General features: G+C 35.9%; 2 protein-coding genes across 2 annotated transcripts in view; one reads left to right on the top strand and one right to left on the bottom strand.

Annotated features, from left to right (window-relative positions):
* Positions 1-634, bottom strand: part of LOC107713193 (mitogen-activated protein kinase kinase kinase kinase 2-like) — a 24768-nt gene extending 24134 nt beyond the window's left edge. The window contains exon 1 of the mRNA XM_016518628.1: positions 346-634. Coding sequence (XP_016374114.1) covers positions 346-438 — 93 coding nt within the window. The 5' untranslated portion in view covers positions 439-634. The remainder of the gene's footprint in view (positions 1-345) is intronic.
* A 1268-nt stretch (positions 635-1902) lies between these two features.
* The window catches only part of LOC107713132 (RING finger protein 145-like), a 23230-nt gene continuing 15519 nt past the window's right edge, over positions 1903-9613 (top strand). The window contains exons 1-2 of the mRNA XM_016518567.1: positions 1903-2067; positions 3057-3274. Coding sequence (XP_016374053.1) covers positions 3091-3274 — 184 coding nt within the window. The 5' untranslated portion in view covers positions 1903-2067; positions 3057-3090. The remainder of the gene's footprint in view (positions 2068-3056; positions 3275-9613) is intronic.

Genomic DNA, 9613 nt, shown 5'->3' with positions numbered 1-9613 from the left:
GAGAGTTAAGACAGAAAAACAGACAGCTTCTCAGAATATTGAGGATTTGAGCTCTACAGGTTTCTAGAAAAACAGGTGTACACACACACACACACACACACACACACACACACACACACACACATACATACACACAGAAAGAGAGAGGTATATATAAATGAATGAATGAATACAGACAATGTCAGAAAGATTAAGTAACTGTGGTTGTAGGATGGAAACTTTAGTTATTGTAAAATATGTTGCAAAAATACATCACTGGCACAAACACAAGAGCCTTAGAGCATTATCTGTACTAAACATTCACGGAAATCGTTTTTCTGAGGTAACTTTCTGTCGTTTTCTTACCTTAAACACATCTCCATATGTCCCGCTGCCTATGCGGTGTATCAGCTCATAGTCATCGAGCGGATCCGTGTGCGATACTCCGATCGCGTCCATAGCAGCGCGGCATTTGACTCGTTTTCTCACGGTACTACATCAAGAGCTGATGATATCATCCAAGTGCCACGACTTCCTCAACATCCGCGTAACAAGTGCACTAGAGTGAACACGGCAGCGATGACACAAACGCATCTCTGACAGGGGCGTTCACGCAAGACGCGTTCGCAAGAGCGCAACAGGATGGCGCAAAACGCCAGGGTCTAGAGACGCGTTCTTTTTAAGTTCAATTTGTCAGGAAGTCGCAAAGTTTCCAAAAAAAAAAAAAAAAAAACCATCGGTAGACAATTATAAAATAGCGCAGACCTAACGCACACAATAACGCGTCCTGTATGACGTTACATTATCAGAGGGAGAGGTTAGATTAAGAAGTTTACATTAAATTAAATACGGATGACAAAAGGCTGTAATGAGATATAGTATGCCAACTGTGTTATATAAGACATAAAAAATATTTTGACCAAAAAAAAAAAAAAATTTTGAATGAGAAAAAAAATAATCTTAAATTTCCATTCTAAATCTTAAAACATGGACAACAAAAAATTAAGTGATATATGACATCAATATTATATAAGTTATAGTAGATATTGAATAATGTAACTTATCACAAATATAAAATACCAATCTTTTCCTTTAACTTTAACAATTATTTATTAAAATTATAAATATTTTTATTTTGCAATTTATTAAATAATATATAGGCTACTTGTTTGAGACTGTACAGTCAGTGTGCGAGTGCCATCTACAGGTTCTTCTGTGTCAGAACAATATAAACATTCTTGAGACATTACTGTGAGTGACTTGAGAACTTCCTATTTATACACACCTATTTATTCACCTTCCTATTTATATTTACAAGATATTTATCAAATTTGGCCTTGATAAGCCACATATGTGTGATGTCTGATTATATGCAATGATCCTGCATTAAGTATAAATGCAGAGTTTAAAACTCGACACTATTTTACTTGTCAACTTCTAGGCTATATGTTGAGAAAGCAAATGTACGAATATTTGGCTCATGAATTTTATTTACGTAGAACGTCAACATGATTAATTAATATTCATGATCTAGTCGAATCCCTAGAGATATAACTGGGGACCCTGCACTACTCATCTTGAAGACTCTGATCCGAATTCGGTCCTCGAACCTATTCACTCTCTCCTTAATTATTTATTTTCTAGATTAATTAATATTCATGATCTAGTCGAATCCCTAGAGATATAACCGGGGACCCTGCACTACTCATCTTGAAGACTCTGATCCGAATTCGGTCCTCGAACCTATTCACTCTCTCCTTAATTATTTATTTTCTCATTTCTACTGTATTTGTCAATTAAACTATTCATTACAGCCAAGCCTTCGCCATAGTAGAATTGCTGTTAGACAAGCGCCACCTAGCGGCTAATCTCCGTTTTTCCAAAATTGCGCATGCGCGGTGCACACTCAAACGGTGTGCGTAATGGCTGCCTGATGGAGTAAGTGAATTTAGATGCTCCGTCTCTTCTGCTTTTAATTTGACCATAACGAACGGATAACGTCGAGACGTCTGAGCTAAAAATGGTTTATACTCATCCAGAGACGCAGCCAAAGACGAAATCTAACAGCGTGAAGTGATTAACCAACGTGTAAGTCTATTTTATTATAATTATCGAAGCGTTTGTAAGGGAAGAACGGGCACAGTTCTGTAATGTTACTGTTAGCTGGGCATTTAAAAATAATTTAACTCTACGTATTTAACACATTTACCTCAAAAACATTATTTGTTAGTGTTTTAAGACCTATGAAGCGGTTAAATATAAACTTTACCTAATTATTAGCATTAAGACGATACCCTTTAGTCAGCACAAACTCCGAAAAGTCAATTATTATTGTTCTGGTTCACGTTTAAACCTGTGTTCTGTCGTCTTAACGATGTAATATTTGTGTCTGTATAAGGTTTATATTTTCAATATTTCACAGGCGTCCTGTTTTAAACTGTGACTGTTGATGTGTAGGGGTTACTAGAGTTCAAACACGTTTAACTCGACAGTCGTGACAATGTCTAGTCCACGTGAGTTTAAATATGAGAAATACACCACTATATTTTCGTCACAGCACAATTATTTGACTATATTGTTGACTAAAGTAGTATGGTTATGTAAGTGTAGTGTTTTTTTTTTTTCATCCGGTGGTAATAAGAGAAGTAGGTGTCGTTCTTCCACTTCCGAAAAGTACCTTGGTATTCCCATGGTTTCTTAAAGATAGGATAGGGTATTACTGTGGTTTTGGAGATGTATTATGATTTTGTTTGGAGATAATGTAATTCAAACATTTGTATTATTATTTGATATGTTTGCACATAAACATTTAAAATACAAGCGCATAATCAACACTCAACTAAAACTTAGTTGTTGTATATAAAAATGTACACTCAAGCCAGTTTGTATATAATTTTTTAAAATATGTATAATATGCATTATTATTATGCTTATTTTTTTAGTCAGTCAAATTTCAGGTTGAAACAAACTTACCTCATCTGAGTGTCTTGATTTAGTTCCTCAAAGACTACAAAACTGTGTGGTTTTAATAGGATCGCACTGTTGTTCTCTATTTTAAAATCAAGTTTGTCTCTCAGTTTAGGTCGAGGCCTGTTCGGTGCCCTGCTGGTCATGGCGATGAAGGCCCGTGTGGAGGCGGTTCTGAACGTGGGTCTGCGGATCCCCAGCATCATGCTGCTAGAGGTGCTGTACCGCTGGGACGTCAGCTCCTTCTTCCAGAAGATCCAGAGGAGCAGTCTCAACAATAACCCTCTCTTCCAGTACAAATATATTGCCCTCTACCTGCATTATGTTGGTAGGTCCAAACACAACAAGCAGCTACTCCCTGTCTATACAACAAGCTATGAATGACATTGAACTGGAAATGCTCTTCGAACGAACTCCTTAAAGTCTTAATTTTCTTAATCTTGGGCATTAATTATGGGGGAAAGCATGAATGATGGTGTGTTGTTAGTTTTTTCCTTTTATTTTCCTTTTTTTTTTTTTTTTTTTTTTTTAGAGTCTAATCTAGACCTGGGGTGGGCTTTTTTACTTGGACCAGTAAAATACCACCCATAATACCATAGCTGCAACACTTAAGTCGCACTATAAATAGGGGTGCTCCGATTGATCGAACTCTGGTCACTTTGCTTATTGGTTAGAAGGCCTCTTCTTGTCTAAGTGTAAGGTTCTTGGGTGCAACAAACTACAAAATGGACTAGGGGTGCTCCGATTGATCGGCTACCGATCACTATCGGCCAATAATCGCTTTGGGATGATTGATCGGCCGATCTCATAAACCGATCTCAAACTGATGACGCGTCTGCCATGAGAGATTTGGCATGACATGCAGCGGCTCAGTCTCTGTCTGGCGCGGGTGAAATAATTGTAATGCTGAAGGTGAGGTACAGTTCATATTTCATCATTAAATAAATTAAAGTAGCTAATTTGAAAACTTTCTGTGAGACATAATTCCACAAACAGCGTGAGTGAATCACAGCGCACGCTTTCTACAAAGAGCAGTTTCTGTTCTTTACACCATGACAATAACCATTCATTTAAAGTAGGGGTGCTCCGATTGATCGGCTACCGATCACTATCGGCCGATAATCGCTTTGGGATGATTGATCGGCCGATCTCATAAACCGATCTCAAACTGATGACGCGTGTCTCTGCCATGAGAGATTTGGCATGACATGCAGTGGCTCAGTCTCTGTCTGGCGCGGGTGAAATAATTGTAATGCTGAAGGTGAGGTACAGTTCATATTTCATCATTAAATAAATTAAAGTAGCTAATTTGAAAACTTTCTGTGAGACATAATTCCACAAACAGCGTGAGTGAATCACAGCGCACGCTTTCTCTTTCTCTCAAAATGCGCAAATGGCTTCAAATCAAATCGCGTCTGTCTAGAAGCGAGTTGCACACTGCACTGTTAACACAGGAATTGTCACTTGCACAATCGAGGCAGTGTCGCATCATCACTAAAGTTTATAAATTGCATTACATTTTAATTCTTGCCAGTGTTTAAACCATTCAGCGCTCGCGCACTCTTCTGGAGACGGTGTGCTCATGCACACACGCAGTGCACACACATAATGCCAGGTTCACATTACTTCGTTTGCAGTGCGTATGCGGTGCGTATATTTTTTCCACGCTCATGTTAACGGATTAAAACGTTCACTGCACACGGTTGCGGTTCGGCAGTGCGTTTCAGGAGCGTCTGCAGCAGTGCAGAGAAAGTCTATTTTTGCTGCGTGGCAAGCGCTGAATTTAAGTAACCGCACATTGTTTGCGGTAAATATGAACATGGATAAGGCAATAATAGATGGCACTCGTGGAGGTAGGAAAACAAAGTTCTTTATGAACCGCAGGATTGCTTATAATAAAGAATTAAATGCAAAAGAAAAGGCAGTAGAGCTGAATGTCAATGGTAAGTTTTAATTTAGAATGTTTGTGATAATGTAAGAAAAGTAGTTTAAAGGAGTCATATGATGCGATTTAAATTTTTCCTTTCTCTTTGGAGTGTTACAAGCTCTTGGTGCATAAAGAAGATCTGTAAAGTTGCAAAGACTAAAGTCTCAGATCAGTTGCAGACTTCTGTGTGAAAGCACATTGAGAGTACGTGCTGCTTCTGCACCGCTTGTGTACCGCACATGGACTGCATACGCACTGCAAACAGAGTGTGTGTGAACCTGGTGTAAAAGGCCGCCTCACATACTGTACAGCTCACAAAATCAGGCTTGCGCTGTGTGTAAGCTATTGTGCAACAATTGCACGATTGTAAAAACAAAAATTCAGTGCATGATCAAACATTTATACATAAATATATATTTTTGAAAAATGCCTAAAAAATGCCCCCCACCTCCACCCCTCAAATTAAAAAATCCCCTCTCACAAGAGTTACTTAAAAGGGGAATTCATTTTCAAAAATGAAATTCAGGCCCTGAATAAATGTTTAAAATTCCTGATTGGAGTCTTACTTTAAATAATTCTACATGATAAAAAGAAGGCTTTAAAAAGATCGGTGATCGTATTGAGCACCCCTAACTATTTATTCCATATTACTTTTTTTTTTTTTTGTATTTTGAGATGATTTCATGGTACTAATTAAAATTTATGCAATAATTAGGATCAATTTCTTCCCATTGGAAATAATATATATATTTTTTAATATTTTTATATTACTTTTCAATTAATGCAGTATTTCGTGTTAAAATAGTCAATGCCTTTAAAATCCAATTTTTTAAGCCAGATTAGTGCAATCTTGTAGGAGTAAAATAAGAAAAACATCTGCAATTCTATGGTTTAGCCCATGGATTCCTATATAGCTCTATATAAAAGGCCTATAAATTCTCTAATTGTTTTTAGAAATAAATACTTAATTTTATTAAGTTGTGGGTTTAGATATATATTTAGACATTCTCAAAGACAACTTTTTGTAAAGGTTTAGATTTTTTTTTGGTTTGAAATGTTGATTTGTAACGTCAGTTTTTGAATTATTATTACTACAGTCAAACCTGAACACATAAAGCATTTTGTTACACAAAACATAAAAATTCTATAAAAATGTAACCAAAATGAACAGGAATGTTTTATCAGAGTTTAATTCTTCTGGGTCTGATCTGATTTCAGTTTTCTGACTCGTTTTGGCTATATGGTTATAGCTATACCATTTCATTTGAGTGTGTATAATTGTGTGAGTGTGTGAGTGGATGTGTCTGTCTTGCACTCTTGATGTTTTAAATTGTAACTGCTTCCTTGCTGTCCACTTTTTTTTACTGCATTGTAGTTAAATTCTTGCTTTTATTTTACATATTTGCTGTGTTACAGTCACACCAGTTCATAGGTGTGTGTGTATAAGTGTGTTTGTATGCGTGTGTGAGTGGATGTGTTGGTTTTGCACTCTTGATGTTTTAGAGTTTCACCCCATCATTGGTGTGTACTTTTTTCTGCATTGTGGCAGATTTGTAGATTGTACACAATTCTCAGAATTTTTGTGTTTGTCGATTTCCCATTCATTTCCTATGGTCGGACATTTTTGAGCGAAGTCCACAATTGTGACACTTTTTTTACGAACACTTAGCCTGCTCGAATCATGCCCTCTATTTTTTTGTGTGTTCCCATTCCAAATGCCATAAAAGTCACCAAGTTTCATACCATTCCGATGAAGCTGTTAGTTTTCAAAATTTAAAACAGAATTTTTCGGTCAAAAGTGACTGAAGAGCACCAGAGGATTAAAGTATATCTTCATGTCTAGTTTTCAATTTGTGGTGGTCATGATGATGTTCCACATGCTATAACGTCTTTTGTGTGTGTGTGTGTGTGTGTGTGTGCGCGTGCGTGCGTGTGCGTGCTTGTTTTCTTAGCGGTCTAAGAAAACAAGACAGAATAAAGCATCTAGAGTCCAACTCTGCACTATGGGCTTCTCTCAGCTATCCTCATGAGATGCACCCTGGGTAGTGTTGTGAAACATCAGACTCTGCTTTCTAATTCTATCAATTTTAATCACAAAATTTAAACAATAAATACAAACAATAAATATGTAACACCTCAGTACAACCAGGAACACACAGTCCTCTTTACTACCAGTTACTGCATGAAATAAACATAAATGAACATCAGATTGTATGCTGAAAGAAATGGAACCACTTACTGAAATGTCTCGGGTCTCAGTCAGTGTTTCAACCACGGAAAGAAGTCAGTGAAAAAGCTTGTGAACAGTATGTCACGTAAGACATTCATTGTCCATGAACCCGATAGTTAGCTAGAAAAATTAACTGTAGAAAAAAAAAGAAAAGAAAAAAAAGAGTATTTTGCTAAACTGATACACTGTATTTATACATATACATACCCACAGGTTTGAATGAATCCATCATGAAAAAAGGATGATATCTGCTGTTTAAATGGTTAAATTTCAACCACACACTGAAGTAGAAACATAAGTGTTATAATCAGGGGTGCACATAAGTGGTGCGCATGTGCGACCATAATAAAAAATGCGCTGTGTAAATAAGTTCTGACAGCGCATTTGCGTACCGACATGGTTGACAGCTGTTAATGCACAATTATAATTTTAGATCGACAAACTGTAATACTGTATAAGATTTCTATTCAAACTGAATAGATAAATAAATATAGGCTACCCGCTGCCGTTTTCAAAGCACAGTGCAAAACTGTGACATTTCATTAACTGATGCGCTTCAGTCGGCAGTGCTAAACCCGGAAGTGCATATACTTACTTGCCGGCAGCCCGCCAAAATAAAAGCCTGATGATTTTACGTTTGAAAATTATAAATTCATCTTTAAAAAAAAAAGAAGTAAATATTAGCATTTTATTTTTAAGTTCACTATAAAATAGTTGTATTTGTATTTAATACTCCCTTTTTATTTTAAAATATAATAGTATTATCACACTTTATTATTTAATTATTTTATTTTAAAAAAACTAAATAAATAAAGTGCAACAATATTATCACTATGATTAATTTATTTTTTTATAGTTGTATTTAATGGGTTACACTATGTGCAGTGTGAGGACCAAACCAAATCTCCAGGTTGAACCAGAGAACCAGAAAAACATATGTGCACCCCTGGTTATAATACACATTTATTATAGTATGTTTTTTTTTATGCAATACTTTTTTTTTTTTTTTTTTTTAAATATAAATGCTGCTTTATGTACAATTTACAAATCACTTTAATATAGTAATGTACCAACTGACAGTTCATAGTTTACAGCATTAGTTGAGATAAGAGAGATTTCTTCTCAATACCTTGTACAGAAATCTGTATTCGATACCATTTTGGATACCACAGAGAAAAATTGCTACAACATTATTAATTGCATAAAATGTGAAAGTATCTAATGTAATTTACTTTGACCACAGTTAAAGTATTTTCTTATCAACTGAATCTCACTGTCTGAGATTCTTCAGGCACAATAGCTCTGAGGGGGACTATATGATGATAAGACAGAAATATTAATCCTGTAATACGCCTGTACTGTATAGTATATAGTTTATTAAGGGTCAGATTTACTAACAGCTTGCACCAGGTCAAACAATCATTTGGTGTTAAAAAACTACTGTCAGGATTTACTGAAGGCGCGTATTGAAAAATTAATGCTTGGACACTTGTTAATTTTGCGTCTGACCTTATTTCATATATATTTGTAGGATTTTCCCTTTCAGGCACAACATTTATGGAAGGAGAGTATTTAAATGAATCATGCAACATAATTTACTAAGGTAGTGAATTTATTGGTATTTGCGCCATTATTTACTGCCCCCAAAAAAGCATGTCTTAAACCAGCCAATTTGCGCTCCTCTTGGTAGATTGCGCTGCTCATTATGGAAATGATCCGGTTGTGTCTGTGTGCTTTAATGTGCACATTGTCAGTAGATCAGCCGCAGAGCTTTTCACTCTCATCTGCACTTCTGTGAGATTGCGCTCTCACGCTAATTTGCTCTGGTTAGTAAATCTGGCTCTAAATATTTTGTTATACTACAGTACTAAATTTATGGCCGCGGTATCTAACTATATTAAATCATTTTCTGTGCTCCCATTGGTATCTGGCATTGGCATTGCTGTAGTGCTTATTTACGTAAAGTTATTGTGTCTCAATAATCAAACACTAGCAGAATGATTTTTGTACAAATGAAACGTTGTAGGGCTGCATTGACAATGAAAGATTAATTATTTTTATACAGATGAATTGACAGTGATCGTTTAGTAGTACATTTCGATGTCTGATATTATGCAGGTGCCTACTACCTTTGCATTGCAAATACTATTTTGACTACTCCATTTATCCAGCACCCTTTCTCTGAGTGTACAAACCTGAAATGACTGCTACAAATCCAGTGACCGGGATGCAAGTTCTTAAATAATTTTCTAATTAAACATGCATGTCAATCACGTAAACACTTTTCTTAGTTGCATGGAAATAAACAGGCATGCAATACATTTAGTGAACTTAAGCCAAAGGCTACCTTTGTATTAGTATATTATTCTTCATTAAAGGGGTGGTTGACTGTTTTTTTTATAGGCTTGATTGTGTTTATGGGGTGCAGTCTAACATGTGTTAATGCTTCGTTTGTTAAAAAACACATTATTTTTCACATAATTTACCTTTATTCCACACCTCTCTGTCCC

This window comes from Sinocyclocheilus rhinocerous, unplaced genomic scaffold (genome assembly GCF_001515625.1).
Source record: "Sinocyclocheilus rhinocerous isolate Xijiao unplaced genomic scaffold, SAMN03320098_v1.1 scaffold387, whole genome shotgun sequence".
NCBI lineage: Eukaryota > Metazoa > Chordata > Actinopteri > Cypriniformes > Cyprinidae > Sinocyclocheilus > Sinocyclocheilus rhinocerous.
This window is presented reverse-complemented; position numbering and strand designations above follow the sequence as displayed.